The sequence below is a fragment of the Nelumbo lutea genome, chromosome 6 (genome assembly GCF_056320005.1).
Source record: "Nelumbo lutea isolate HS-2025 chromosome 6, American lotus-T2T, whole genome shotgun sequence".
Taxonomy (NCBI): domain Eukaryota; kingdom Viridiplantae; phylum Streptophyta; class Magnoliopsida; order Proteales; family Nelumbonaceae; genus Nelumbo; species Nelumbo lutea.
In genome coordinates, this window is record NC_142689.1 from 3,944,039 (window position 1) to 3,960,106 (window position 16,068).

Sequence of the window (16,068 nt, forward strand, 5' to 3'; positions counted from 1 at the left end):
GACGGGGTGTGGGCTCAAGCCCATTCCATGATGTTACCGTTTTTTTCAAGGTTTTTAGGTGTTTAGGTCTTTGTGTGTGTGTGTGCGTTTCTCTTTTGTGTTTGTTGGTAGGTGTTTAAGTGTTGATGGAGCACAATCCGGCCGGTCTTAGCTGTCAGCGGATTCGCCTCTGAGCTGGAGCATTGGGGAGCCTGAAACGGGAAAGATGAGAGAACTCCGGGGGGAACTCGGTGTGATAACTCCGAAACTCAAGTCAGTAATCTCTCAAAGGCAAAGTGTAGACCAGATAGCGCAAAGTTCACATACCTTGTTTGTTGAGGGCAGGGGGCTTTTATAATCACTTCGTGCACTCGCTCCGAAGCCTTTGTCAGGTCGGGTATGATTACCCTTGCGTCTGTCAATTCGGACGTTGTCCTTTCTGTTGGGACAGAACCGTCACTGCCTAACCGTCTCTCTGGAGATGGCGGTGTCAGGAGGCGGTGGCAGGTGGCCGTTTAGAGTGCGGCCATCAAGCGTCAGATCCCAAGTCAGTCAAGTGCGGCGCCCTCGGGTACGGACTTCCTCGGTGTCAGGCATAGTGCGGTTTACTTGGTTTTGGTGCCCTGAGGGCAATGTGGAGTGGTGAGCGAGGCGAAGTCTTGAGTTCGGAGGTATGTATAGGGCAGGTCAACTCGGCGAGGGGTATCCCGAACTGTTACAAGGCAGGCCAGTTCGGCGAATTATGTCCCGAACTGTTATATGCAGGCCAGTTCGGATTACTTTGCTGGTTTGGGGCCAAGGGTGAGTTCGGGCCCCCAATAGGGAGTTCTGACCGCTGGTTTCTCCCATTGGTGCTCGCACCTTAGGCTTGCTTTTGTGTCGAACTATTGCCTTTGCCACGTGTCACATAACTGTGAGGTCGGGCCAAATTTTCCTTCATCAATTGCCCCTCACTCCTCGCGCCAAGGGTCTTGCCCTGGTGCGGGGAGTTTTGCGAGGTGGTAGGTGGATTTGTCCCGTTCTTTACTGCGCGAGTTGCTTTTGCTAGGGTTCTTCAGTTTTCTGGAGTGCCCGAGAATGCGGGAGACGTGCCTACTGCTCATAAATGTTGACGGACATGGCATCGCGCGTTTATTTTAAACTTCAAAAATTCGCACCGCTGGGACGTGACAGCGGGTCATTTAAATTTGAAAAAAGCGCGCCACTGCCGTTCTGGAGGGACGTGTGCTGGCGGTTGTCAGTTGCAGGGAGACATGCAGCATGTTGTCAGTTTCAGAAAGACGTGCGCCGACGCGATGTCAGTTTCAAAAAGACATGCGTTGACGTTTTGCTCTTTTCAGAAAGACGTGCGCCGACACGATGTCAGTTTCAAAAAGACATGCGTTGACGTTTTGCTCTTTTCAGAAAGACGTGCGCCAATCACGTCTCGATCTCAAGGGACGTGCGGTCAGCGCGAATGCGGACCATTGGATCATCTTTGATCTGCACTGCCGGTCCAACTTTCTAGTTCGCATCCAAGTTTCCAGATCGATTTGTCACTTCTGCGGTTTGTTTCTTGAGCCCGCGTCCAACTTTTCAGTTCGCATCCAAGTTTCTCAGCTCGCGTCTAGGCTGGTTACTTGGCCTTCAAGTTTTCTTGGCTTGTTCCCGTCTCCGGAGCCTTCAAAACTTTCCGGTGAGTACCTTCCTGAATCCACCTCTTTTCCTCGATGTCTAGCTTCGATAGCTCAGACGACTCTTCATATAGGACTGATGTAGGTTCTACAAACCGTGACGTATCCCCCGATTGCCTTAGTGATCTTGAGGTGGAACTTGATGACTATGAACCCATAGGCCAAGCCGCTTCGGGCAGTTTGGTGTCTACCTCTCGCCGAGGTCGGATGCTAGACAAGTTTGGTCCCTCAACCATGACGCCCGAGGGGATCCAATCTATACTTATGTCTTACAATCTGCCTGGGGGGTATACATATTTCATTCCTTCGGGTAGCTTTCCTTGGGAAAACGGTCCTAATGAGATCGTGATTTTTCGAGAGCAGCTCACTGCGGGGTTGCGACTGCCTTTCCACCCTCTTCTCGTCGAAGTTATAAACCACTTCAGTGTTACCATTTGCCAGTTTCATCCAAACTCTATTCGGAACCTAGTGGGGACTGTCTCCCTTTTTTGTGAGCAGAATTTCCCTTTAGACTTAGAGATATTCTCCTCCATCTTGATGCTCAAGAGACAAGCGGGTTCTCTTCCTGGGGGAATACGGGCGTATTACCTTTCTCCTCGCCCGGGCTTTAAGCTTCTGCACGATCTTCCTAATAAGGTCCCAGCGTGGAAGCGGGACTACTTTGGTGTGCGAAGTGCACAAGGATGGCCCTTTCAGACCGGGTGGGATGAGGCCGCTCCTGATTATGGTGTCACTCTCGACAAAGAGACGGTGAAGGGCCTCCGACAATGGGCACGACAAGGTTTAAAGTGCCATCAGTACTTGACGGAGGCCAAGCTTATTGCAGCCGACCTGAGTTCGGGTAGGTTTCTAGTTCTGCGGTTTCTTGTTTGCTTTGTTTCTTCATTTTTTTTTGATGTCGAACTTGTTTCTGCAGGTGTGATAGATGCGGAGAGAACTCGTGGGCGCCTGTTCCAAGGGATGAAGAGGAGGAAGCAGGTCGCCAAGCGAACTCGTACCGAACTGCCCCCAGATGAGGAGCCTCAAGTTCCAGGCCACACGCCGAAGGATCTGCCCAGGGAGCCCGAGGTGACTCCACCAATGCATGAAGCGGCCGGGGTGCCTTACGCTGAGACTACTCACACGGGTGCTCCTGCTTACTCCAGTGCTCCTGCCCACTTTGGGTCTGCTCATACGCGAGCTGGGCCCTCGGGCTCGGGAGCTCAAGGGGAGTTCAGGAGCATGTTGATCCCGAACTACGCTCTTCAGAAGAATAGGGAGGCTACTTTCCCCGAGGAGATCACAGTGTGGACTGATCTTCCTTTGAATTAGGTCGCATGCTGCGCTGTAACACATGCTATGGTGGTAAGTCAGATTTTGTCTGCCTTCATTTTCTATCACTTTTGCTGTTGTTGCTCACTTGTTTCTTTTGGTTGGTGAATTCTTCTATTCATGCCTTAGCAGCCCAAGTGGAGAGGAGTTCGCGACAGGCGCGAGCTACTGAGGCTGCCGCCCATGCTGCTGAAGAGGCTTTCCGTGCCGCCATGGCCAAGCAGGCGATGTCTCGGCGTGATGTCGAGGCCATGGGGGTAGTCGTCAAGCACATGGCGGACTTGAAAAAGTTGGATTTGTAGCACCAAGTCGAATATCTTCAAGAGGACATCAGGGAGAAAACGCAGATTTTTCCCAATGCATTGAAGACGCCAAGAAGAAGGCCGTTGAAGACTATATTGCCTCTCCGCGTTTTGACGATCTAATGGTGGATTCTTACTGAATGGGGTTCAAGCTAAGTCGATGGATGATCCGGAACACATACCCCGACCTCGATGTTAGTGCCATCTCCACTTCAAGTATAACTCAGGAGATGGCCAATGCTGCCGATGGCGAGCCGGATTCTAAAGGAGAGGCAGGGACTTCGGGTGTTGTTGAAGTGCCTTCTGATGGCGAAGAAGTAGCTCCGGGCATGTAAAGACACTGTTTCTTTTCCCAAACTGATTCATTGTCAAACTGATAATATGCCATTGTTTCTTGTCCGGGTTATTGTGCTTATGTGACCTGTTTCGGTGCTAAGGATTTTGTAGCGAACTGATTTTTTGCCGAGCTGATAATATGCCCGACTTTTCTTTGCTTGCTTACATTGATGTTCCTCTTGGCTCTGCATCATGGCCCTTAGGCCTTTGAAGCGATTTCGTCCACTTCGCTTGGCGGTTTATAGGTAGTATCGCCTTAAGTTCACAATGTTCCATGCTCGAGGTAATTGTTTGCCTTCTAAGGTTTCGAGCTCGTATGCCCCCCCAAGCGCTCTCTTTACTTTATAGGGCCCTTCCCAATTTGGTCCAAGCTTGCCCACGCCGGGTTCGGGCACCATAATCTTATGAAGGACCAGGTCGCCGACCCAGAAGCTTCATTGCTTTACTCTAGCATTGAAGTAGCGAGCTACCTGATGCTAATAGGCCGCTGTCCGGATGTGCGCGAGGTCCCTTACCTCGTCCAGTAAGTCAAGGTTGGTCCGTAACTCATCTTCGTTTGTCCGTTCGTCGTATGTTTGTAGTCGCAATGTTGGTACTTCGATTTCCGCCGGGATCATTGCTTCAGTGCCGTAGGTGAGGTTGAAGGGGGTTTCTCCCGTGGCAGTTTTTTTCGTAGTTTGGTGGGCCCATAAAACGCTTGGTAGCTCTTCGGCCCACAATCCCTTAGCTCGATCTAGATGTGCTTTCGGTCCGCACAGGATGGCTCTATTCATAACTTCCGTCTGACCGTATGCCTGCGGGTGCGCAACTGATGTGAAGTTCTGTCGAATCCCCATGTTCTAGCACCACTCTTGGAACTTGATATCCTCGAACTGCTTGCCGTTGTCGGAAATTAGTACCCGAGGTAACCCGAGAACGACATACTATGTTCTTCCAAAAGAAGTTCTATATGTTTCGGGCCGTAACTGTTGCTAGAGGTTCGGCTTCTATCCACTTCATGAAGTAATCCACTGCCACAACTAGGAATTTTCTCCCTCCTATTGCTGGCGGGAATGGCCCCAGGAGGTCGATGCCCCATTGTGCAAAAGAACACTGGCTGGCGAGGTATTTGAGGTCGGAAGCAGGCTGATGGTGGATATTGGCGTGCTTTTGGCATTTGTCATATTTTTTGACGAGCTCTATTGCTTCTGCCTTCATCGTTGGCCAGTAGTATCCTTGTCAAAGTGCTTTTTAGGCTCTGCCACCCAGGTGTCCGCCACATAGGCCTTCATGAGTGTCGCGGAGTACGAACTCGGCTTTGGCAGGTCGTAGGCAACGCCAGTAGGGGAGCGTGTAGGACCGTCGATACAACCGTTCATCAATTATGACGTATTTGGCTGCCTGGAGCTGCACCCTCTTGGCCGCATTGCATTCTGCAGGGAGGGTTCCGTCTATCAAGAAGATCGCGAGTGGGTCGATCCAGCTCGGCTCTGTTTCGAGGATGGGAGCGACCTCCTCTGCCCCCCCCCCCCCGAGAATACTAGGCCGAGGTAAATTCTCTATGTACACAGTTCTCATGTTGTTGTGACTTGTGCTGGCCGGGATAGTGTCGACCTCAGTGTTCTCTGACCTCGGGATTTGCCTGATAAAGTGTGACTGGAAGTCGAGCAAGGCCTCTTTTACTTTCGCCAAGTATGCGATCATAGAGAGCTCGCGTGCTTCATACTCGCCCGTGACTTGGTTGACCACGAGCTGGGAATCGCTGCAGATGACCAAGTGTTTTGCTCTTACCATTTGCGCTAAGTTCAGCCCGGCTATTAGTGCTTCGTATTCTGCCTCGTTGTTAGATGTCGTGAACTCAAAGCGTAGTGCGTTTTCCAATTTTGTGCCGTCCGGGCCGCATAAGACTAATCCAGCCCCGCTGCCTTGCTGGTTCGAGGAACCATCTACGTGAAGGATCCAAGGCTCCTCATCCCAGTTCGCGTTTTGCCTGACTAGGAGAGATGCCACACTGGCTGCTACTTCACGGGGTTCAGACTCTATTGGCTCGGGAGTTCCGGGTTTGCCCAAATTGGGGACCTCGGACTCAACCTGTTGGGCTTCGTGGCTGAAAGTGCACTCGGTGATAAAATCTGCCAAAGCTTGGGCTTTAATTGCGGTCCGTGGTTTGTACTGGAGATCGTACTCGCTGAGTTCGATGGCCCACTTCGTCAGCCTACCGAAGACCTCAGGCTTCAGCAAGACTTGCCTTAGGGGTTTGTCGATTAAGACGACGACTATGTGAGCTTGAAAGTATGGGCGGAGTTTCCGAGCTGATATCACCAGTGCGTAGGCTATTTTCTCTATCTGTGGGTACCACGTCTCTGTTCCCTGCAGAATTTTACTAACATAATAGACGGGACGCAGGACCCGGTCTTCTTGTTTTACTAATGCCGAACTGACCACCTCGTCGCTCACCGAGAGGTAGAGTTCTAAGATCTCGCCCTCATCGAGTCTGGCTAAGGTTGGTACGGTGGCGAGGTAAGTCTTTAGCTCGTCGAACGCGAGCTGGCAATCTCGGGTCCATTCGAACCCTTTGCCTTTGATTGCCTTAAAGAAAGGTAGGCAACGGTCTGCCGACTTGGACCTGAAGCGGCTATGCGGCCGTTTAGCCTTTGAACTTCTTTTACTTTCCAAGGTGGTCTCATATCAAGGATGACATTTATTTTGTCCGGGTTGGCCTCAATACCGCACCGGTTGACAATGTACCCTAGAAACTTACCCGAGGTGACACCGAAGACACACTTGTTCGGGTTTAGTCTCGCGAAAACTGTGTTTTGACGACCATGTCATCTACATAACATTCGATTTTTGTGTCAATTAAAGGCCGAAAAAGTTTATTTACAAGTCTTTGAAAGGTCACACCAGCATTCTTTAGCCCGAAGGGCATGACCTTGTAACAGTACAGGCCGAACTCGGTAATGAAGCTGGATTTTTCTTGGTTGGACTGATCCATCTTGATCTGGTTGTATCCTGAGTAGGCGTCCAGGAAGCTTAGCAGCTCATGTCCCGAGGTCGCGTCCACTAGGCAGTCAATTCGGGGCAGGGGGAAGTAGTCTTTTGGGCAAGCTCGGTTCAGGTCGGTGTAGTCAACGCACATGCGCCACTTGCCGTTGGCTTTTTTCACCAGCACTGGGTTGGCTACCCAGCTTGGGTAATGAACTTCCCTTATGAAGTCCGCTGCGAGGAGCTTTTCGACTTCTTCATCGACCGCCCTCGGTGCTCCGAGGCTAAGTTGCGTTTCTTCTGTCTAATGGGTCTGACAGTTCAGTTCGCAAAGGGTCCTTGATGGAGGCACCGATCTGGAGTGTTCGTGCCGGATCTGTAGCCGAGGTCGGGACTGCGACTGTTTCCTCAGTGGGCGAAGCTCGTTCCTCGCCCTGCTCCGCAGGCCGCTCCAGTTTGAAGTCGTCGGCTGCCTTGGTTTTTCCCTTTAGGGCGGCAACATAGCATTTGCGGGACTCAAGTTGGTCACCCCGCGCTACCCCCACACCGAAGTCCGTTGGGAACTTCATTGCCAGATAATAGGTGGACACTACAACACGCAAAATATGCTAATTGGTCGTCCTATTATGACGTTGTATGGGGAGAGGGTCGCGACCACCAGAAAATCGTGGTTGAGTCTTACTGCGCATGGCCATGTGCCGACTTCCACAGGTACTGTTATCTTCCCCAGGGGCCTGACTTCCTCTCACTGAAGCCCACCAGAGGGGTGTGCGCGGGTTTCAATTCACTTTTCTACAACTGCAATTGGTCGAATGCCAATTTGAATAGGATGTCCGCCGAACTGCCTGAGTCTACCAGTACACGCCGGACTTCGAAATCGCTGATCCTTAGCTTTATGACGAGAGCGTCGTCTATATTGTGCCGAGATGTTGCCTTTGCCATGTGTCACATAACTGTGAGGTCGGGCCAAATCTTCCTTCATCAAGTGTCTATATTATGTCTTCATTGTTATGAGAGTCTTCAAGGGCTTTGTTGTTTCTATCGAAGGATAATGACTTGTTTTATTGGCGATTTCCTTGTTAACGTCGATTGCTCCTAATGCTCAACCTAGGTTGTTGTTTGAGCATTTTCAATGAAGAATTGCGTTTTGCCCCCTCCACAACCCCACCCACCAAAAAAAAAAAAAACCTGTCCCCATGAGGTTATTATTAAAGGTGCAAGTTGGGTTGGCCCCGAACTAACAATTTACACAGGCTTTGGGTTAAGCCCTTTGACAAAACCCCAATCCTAACCTCCAAAAATTGCACCCCTAGTTATTTTAAGTTTATACATTTTTAAACCCCAAACTACCCACATGCAAGGTTATAAGTATTGATATACCCCGCTAAGACGCAAGGGGTGTATTAGTACTTTGAAGCTTGAACCTTGTGAGTTGCACCCACCTTTCTTTTTCAAAAATAGATTAAGACATGTCTTGGGCCTGCCTATCCCTTGAAATAGGTCAAACCCCCAAAACACTCTTATATGAATGACCCACCAATACCATTCGTATCTTATCTGCCGATAAACAACAATTTTTTGAACCTTGCCCATATGTATTTTTCTATATCATATTGCCATTTTGATATATATATATATATATATATATATATATATATATATATATATATTTTTGTTAACCAACTATTGTGTGTTTCTCTCAAAACAGGCTGATAATTACTTGTGCCCTCTATGGAAGCATCTTACAATGCATATTTCAAGAGTTCAACTATAATGTATTCCTTAATATTAGTTGCACATCATTTTTAGATCTCAATCAACCACCTTAAGTCTGCTTTACTTTTTATTAGTGAAAAAAACTTATTTATCAATAAGCATAACCACGTTTGTCCATACAATGAACAAAAAGGCAAACAAGAAGACAAACAAGTTTTGAGATCTCATTGGTGGTATAAATAATTTATCTTTTTTTTTTATTAAGCATTTACAAAAATGCTGAAAGTATTTATTTATTTTTGCTTCATGAACTAAACAAATAAGGGTAACCCAACCCCCAACAAGAGGACTCGAACATAAGTCTTCACTACAACCTTACCAACCATCCAGTTCCTGCAGAAAGTATTATGCTTATGTTCTGGTTGTGTACTTGTTTAGATTGAAATTGAAGTAAATATGACATGATTAGATTTATTCTTTCAAAAATATTTTTCCTTAGGTGTTAATGATGTTATGTTTCATAAAACACATAATATGGTGACAAGGATTTTGACCATATAAACATTAACCAGTTTTTATTTTATTTTTATTTTTTAATTATAAAAGTATAATAACATGTGATATATAAAATGTATAAGAATATTAATTATATATGATATATAATATTTGAATTTAACTTTTACGAGTCTTATGACTTATATAGAACCCTAAGAAAAATATTGGTTTTATTTGAAAAAATATGTATTGGTATCATTATTGATTATACAACACCACTTATGAGTGTAAATTCAACTAGAAAAAATGTATGTGTGAGATTGATCACTGCATTTATACATTTATAGTTAAAACCTTTTGCTTTAAATTATTTGAGCTCATTTTAATATTTTTATTATAATTTGCATCGGAACAAATTTGGAGGAGCAAAAAAGGGACAGACATATGTTGCAGAATTAAAAAAAAAAGGAGATGCGAACTTTTGAATTATGTATGGACTCTGGACTTCTTAGAGGTATAAAGTGGGCCGTGCCATCTTCTTCAGTGAAAATTTTGGGGGTTGGCCCAGCATGGCCCACGGTCTAGGCCTGTGTGAGCCTGTATTGGGCCAGGTCAGGCCATGCATCAGGCCAAAGCTATTTATTTATAAAAATGATAAAAAAGTTAAAATTTTAATTTTATATGAATTTGTGTATAAAATTACTTATATATACAATAATAAAATAAAATAAAAAAATATATTTTATTAATATATTGTATACTTAATATTATTATATAAGTATAATTTATATAATATTATATATATAAATAATATATATGGGCAATACCAACCCGCAGGCCCGTTTGATCATGCCATGTTGTGCCGACCTGTAGACCTAAAACCCCAGGCCCACCAGCTCACATGATCATACTGGGCCTGGCATAGCCCGACCATCCTACTGGGCCGGTCCAAATTCGTATCGGGTCGCGGACGGCACAGCCCGATTTACACTTTAGAATTCTGTAAGATTCATGAACAATCCGAATACAAAGCGAACAAGAGATGCGAACTTTATTGTAGGCGATTTCGTAGATGAGACCCATCCAAATCTCGAAGCAAGATTGACGGCTACACTCATTTTAAGCAGCATAATAGCCATCGTACTGAAATAGATCCTGCTACAAAACGGAAACTGCCTCTGATTCGGACTCGGATCTACCCGAATCATGTTCCCGCTCCAACCACAGCATTATATATCGAAAACTCACTTTCCTTTCGCAATCCCTCTTCAACTCTACTAGCGTTCCTTAACTCCACGGCGGAGATCCGAGGAGTTGGGAAACCCTAACCCTAAAAAGGCTCTAACGCTATCGCCCTCGCCTCTCATCGTCTATCTTTCATCACCAGTGATCACCAGCGATCTTCTTCACTAGCAGGTGGCCTCTTCTAATCCGCTTGTGTTTGTTCTATGTTTCATCTGCACTCAATATTTGTTCGACTATGTGTTTAGTATCTAAATCTCATTGTTTGAAGGTTTTCTGGATAGTTTTTGTGCTGAGTTTAGTGCTAAAGCTGTTAACCATGTCCAAACATCATTAGAATTATGTCACCCCCTTTCGGTGCAGATTTATGTTCTTGAGATAGATCGATCCACCTGCTTATCGATTATATATTTTTTATTTTTCACTGTCGTGGATAGGATCTACCTGATTATAGATTCCTCTTTTTTTTTTCTCAAAATTGTATTATTTTAGTTCGATTTAGGGTTTGATCGTTTTATTGGACATTTTTTAAGGGTTAAGTGTAGGAAGTTGGTCCAAGGAAGCTTAAGCTTTTACTATTGTAGTCGATCTTGCAACATTTGCAAATTTAGCGAAACATATTTTGCTTCTTATGGAAAGTGTATTGAAGCTAAACTTTGTTTGGATTGGTAGAAGTGAACCAGTGAAAAGAGATGCTATTTTTTTCCATCATCTCTCACGCAGTTATTGATTTTTGTTGAAGTTCTTTTTTTTCAGGATTTCATTGGCGTGTTTAAGGTAATAAAATTTTCAGCAATTAGAACAGCTGTTTGAATTTGAGTATTTATTTCTTTCAAATTTGTCTTATTGGATGCACTACCTGATGATTGGAGCCGTGTACTTTTATGCCGTCTTTGAGCTGGAGATAAATTACAGGATGATATCGATCATGATTTCTGAATGGAACATTTATTCTTGTCGAGTCGAAATTTTCCCTGTGCTGACATTGTACCACAGCATAAGTTTTTTCCCTTCTTCTAAATAAGCCTAACATGTGTAGGTAGTTGAAAAGATGAAACAGTGCCACCAGGTATCAGGAAGGTGCTCCTCTGCTATTATTTCATCCCTGCTTCCCCCCTTCCGTCCCAAAAAAGCATGATTTTGCAATATTTTCATTGCTTTTTGTGGGTGCATTCATCTTCTATGAAAATACAATTTTCTGCTTCCCTGACATTGTATAGATTTTCATATTTACCTTGTGATTTGTCTGTGGGTGAATGCTGGGATGCATTATTTAACCATCCTCAACTCATTTCTACATGCTTTATCTTTTTAATTCTAATTTATAACTACCCATTCAAATTTTTTATTTTCTATAGAAATTTTAAACAAGCTGTTGGTGCATTCTGTGGCCGTAATATATCAATTGTGGTTTTAGTAGCACTGTTTTTATTATCCATTACAGCCAATGAAATGGAAAGAGCTGTATGACATAGAAGTTTCCATTATTGTATCTAAAAAGTTACTCAGGTTCTTATTTGTTTGAAATTTGTGCATGTAGATTTAATATTTGCAATCATGGCGGGATTGGCACCAGAAGGTTCACAATTTGATGCACGTCAATATGATGCCAAAATGAATGAGCTGTAAGTCTCCTCCACCATCAAAAACGAGAAAATAAAATGTGAAAAATAAAAATAAAAGGAAAAGAACAAGAAAAAATATGGAGAAATTCTGGTGATTTGGCTTTGCATGAATCTCCTCTGTGTGTTGTTGTGTTTGTCCACTCTACTTTTGTGAATTAATTTTAATCTGTAAATTAATTTACATAGGATTTTAAAGCCTTCCTAATGATGATTTTGATTTAATGAGCAGACTCACATCAGATGGACAGGATTTTTTTACATCATATGATGAAGTTTATGAAAGTTTTGATGCCATGGGCTTGCAAGAGAATCTTCTGAGGGGCATCTATGCATATGGTTGGTCCTTACTGTTCTGCTAATTTTTAATTAAACAGCATGTTGAGTATTCACATATCACGTTTACCATGAAGCATTTGACATGCCAGTTTATGAGATCTTGCATCAGACTAGGTCTGATTGGTGGAACCTTATAAATCTGACCTACAGTTCAAAAAATAGAAGATTTGTATTTCTAGGAGGTGTATTTATGTGAAACCTGACATGGTCTGGACTCCCACCTAAACATTCTTACTTGGTTGTCCTTGGTGGTGCTATCATGAAATTTTGTGCTGCAATGCTCCACAAAGTTTGTTTTTCATTTATGCTATGGAACTTTTTTTTCTGAGCTATTCACCTGAAGTTTATTTTACATGATGCATTGTTGGTTTGGCACTCTTTTTCCAAGGATAGGTAGTAATATTGAAAGTCTTCTACTTCATTTGTTTAAGGGTTTGAGAAGCCCTCTGCAATACAGCAAAGGGGTATTGTGCCCTTCTGCAAAGGGCTTGATGTAATTCAGCAGGCGCAATCTGGAACGGGAAAAACAGCAACTTTCTGCTCTGGAATTCTGCAGCAGCTTGATTATAGTCTAGTTGAATGCCAGGCCTTGGTTCTTGCACCCACTCGAGAACTTGCACAACAAATTGAGAAGGTGATGAGGGCTTTGGGTGACTATCTTGGTGTTAAAGTGCATGCCTGTGTAGGAGGAACCAGTGTCCGTGAGGATCAACGTATTCTCTCAAATGGAGTTCATGTTGTTGTCGGTACTCCTGGTCGTGTATTTGACATGTTGCGGAGACAGTCACTTCGCCCTGATTACATTAAGATGTTTGTATTGGATGAAGCTGATGAAATGCTTTCACGAGGTTTCAAAGATCAGGTAATAATTCCTTCTGTCTTTGTTAGTTTATAATGCTAATTCTGTGATATGCTTGTAGCCAATGTTGTAAGCATGCAATTACGTGCTATCCTTGTCCTGTATGGTATGTCTTTATGCGAATTCAATATACATTAAAAAGTCCTATTATCAGAGCAAAAGTTTTATATGTCATTTTCATGGGAGGAAAAGAAACTTTGGCTGCTCTGCCATAAAATTGTTTCATTTCAAAATCTAAAGGTTAGCTTTTTGTGAACCATTATCATATGCAGCTCCTTTTTAGTTTTCTCATTGTTTGTTTTTCCGTTTTGAATCCAAGGCAATTTGATTGGTAGCAAAAGTTGAAAGAATTTTAATATAGTCATGGTTAATTTTAACGATATTTACTTTGTGAAAAAGGAAAAAGAGTTAATTTGGGCATAGGTAAATTTTGTTGACCAAGGCACATGGCATCAAGGTTCAAAGTATCGATGTACCCCTGTGTATTGGCAGGGGCTTATCGGTACTAAAAACTCACCGCTCAATGCTTTTTTTTAGTGTTTTTTCAAAATTTTATTTCTGGAGATGATTTTTAAGTGTTTTTTTATTGAAATAAATGGGGTCGTGAAACACCTCTTAATAGATGTATTGAGACCAAAAGATACATGTGGGGCATATCATATCGATACTTTGAACCTTACATGGCATCATAGTTTGTTAACCCTGTATATCTATGGATTGTAAGGAAATTGTTGAGAATCTACTCTGATCAAGTTGTATTATTGGGAAATAACAACCAACTAACGAGGCAATGCATTTTTTATTGCACCTTACTGTATAATCCCCCTTGGCATTCATGATATTTCTGCTTTAATTGACAAATAATCCGTTAAGAGTTTCTTGGATGTTGCTATTTCGACTTGTATATCTTGCCAAGTTATTGTTTCATGGTTCTGCATTTTAGAATATATGCTAGTTATTTAGTTGAATAACTGTGTTGCCTTTTTAAGATGATCTGATGTTTTGAGTTTTGGGAGAGTCCCATCGTCTACATTCTGACATAATCTTTTTCATCAGATTTATGATATTTTCCAGCTCCTGCCATCAAAAGTCCAGGTTGGAGTCTTTTCTGCCACAATGCCTCCCGAGGCTCTTGAGATTACAAGGAAGTTCATGAACAGGCCTGTGAGGATTTTAGTGAAGCGTGATGAGCTCACACTTGAGGGTATCAAGCAGTTCTATGTCAATGTTGAAAAGGAAGATTGGAAACTTGAGACACTTTGTGATTTGTACGAGACCCTTGCCATCACTCAGAGTGTCATCTTTGTGAACACCCGACGCAAGGTTGATTGGCTGACTGACAAGATGCGGAACCGTGACCACACAGTCTCTGCCACCCATGGGGACATGGACCAGAATACCAGGGATATCATCATGCGAGAATTCCGGTCGGGTTCCTCCCGTGTACTCATTACCACAGATCTGCTTGCTCGTGGTATTGATGTGCAGCAAGTTTCCCTTGTCATAAACTATGACCTTCCTACACAGCCTGAGAATTACCTTCACCGTATTGGTCGTAGTGGACGGTTTGGAAGGAAAGGAGTTGCCATTAACTTTGTGACGCGTGATGATGAGAGGATGCTGTTTGACATACAGAAGTTTTATAATGTAGTTATTGAGGAGCTGCCATCAAATGTTGCTGATCTCCTGTGATGAGATTTTGTCCGTGGTTTACATCGAAGGTAAGATCTTCCTATTTGCTAAGTACTATTTAATGTGTCTCTTTTATAGGTTTAGTTTATTAATTTAGTGTCTTTGAACTTATCTGACTATCGAATTAAATGGGTCCTGCACATTTGCAATGGGGAATTTTATTAATATTGCCCATTATAGGTGTGGGTGGGCATTTGTTATTGCAAATTTTGTTGCAGGTAGGGTTTTTGTATCTTATGTGTCCTTATTTAACCCAAATGAGGTAGTTTGGATTGGTTCTTTCTCCCATTCTGCTTGGTTTTCTTTTTAATATGGTGAGGGGATACTTTGTAGAATGAAAACATGATTTGTTATTTATGTTGGAGACCAGAATCTCTTGAATATTAGGTCTCTCTTATGCCTTTTCAGTGTTCTGCTTTAATTGATATTCTTTGATTATTGTTTATCAACTTCCTCTTTTTCTTCAAGTTTGAGGCCCTAGTTAGTTTGAGTGGTGAATTTTCCGAAAGCCTCGGATATCGGTCGTGCGCACAAATCATGCACTAGTTGTTAATCGAACATTGTTAATGTACCGAGTGAAATTTTACTGTATTACTGGTTTGCTTGTTGCTGGTGGCGAGGGGATACGTGTGCTTTTCTATAACTGTAGTGTTGCAACGATGTAATTTGCATACATAATTAATTATTCTCGACGATATGGTACAGTGAGTTTTATCAATTGAAATTTGAAGTCATACTTTTTCTCGGGTTCTGCCCCGCCCCCGACCTACATGCACATCTCACCGTGTATTGAGGACTTCTCCCGTACTTGTCCCGGGAGATGTTTCCAATACACGATTGGGATGTACTGTTGGGAGCCAGATTTGAGTTAAACTCTCTGCCACCAGGATTCTAGTGCCTCTGGAATTAAGACATTATTTTTTTTAATAGAAAAAAAAATCATGAGCCATTCCTGCCAAGCTGGGCCGGTTTCGCAACTAATTCAGGTAATTCATATAAACTCTTGGGCTGCTCATACACTTGTTCAGTTATTCATAACTGAGGTTAGACTGTAAGATTGATCGTAGTAGTATATCGATTTGGGATTTGGGATTCTAAGGCAAATAACGGGAAACAGAACCCAGACCATGAATGTTATTTGGATATATTATTCCCAACGTACCACGGGATTCCGCCGCCTTCAGAGTTTGCAGTGTTTTCCCCTCCATTCCTAGATGGTATCCCGTCAGCCTTCACATTCGTTACGTGTGAACTTTGCAAGCATTGCTAGTCTCAACTTGGTGCTCAGCTGGCAAAGTGGAAATGGCAGGTCTAACCTGGTCCTATGCCTAGATATTGGGCTTAATGCCCCGGGTCCGGAGTCCCACACCCAAGATTCAAAGTATTGATGTGCATTGTCGATACTTAATGTTTTGGGAGCATCCTGATATGCCCCTACAGTGGTTGTATCGTGGTTTTGACTGGTTTAGGGGGTGGAGTCTTAAACTGGTGAGGTGTCTTAAACTGGGCAAAAGAAAAGGTACGGAACAGCTCATGTG

At 43.6% G+C, this 16,068-nt stretch overlaps 1 protein-coding gene across 1 annotated transcript; it reads left to right on the plus strand.

Moving 5' to 3' along the window:
• Nucleotides 1–10,040: 10,040 nt before the first annotated feature.
• On the plus strand, nt 10,041–14,937 carry LOC148846903 (eukaryotic initiation factor 4A-11). Its single transcript, XM_088951875.1, has 5 exons — nt 10,041–10,192; nt 11,559–11,643; nt 11,873–11,979; nt 12,411–12,841; nt 13,895–14,937. The coding sequence occupies exons 2-5, from the start codon at nt 11,576–11,578 to the stop codon at nt 14,528–14,530; spliced, it is 1,242 nt and encodes a 413-aa protein (XP_088808001.1). The 5' UTR covers nt 10,041–10,192; nt 11,559–11,575; the 3' UTR covers nt 14,531–14,937.
• Nucleotides 14,938–16,068: the final 1,131 nt, after the last annotated feature.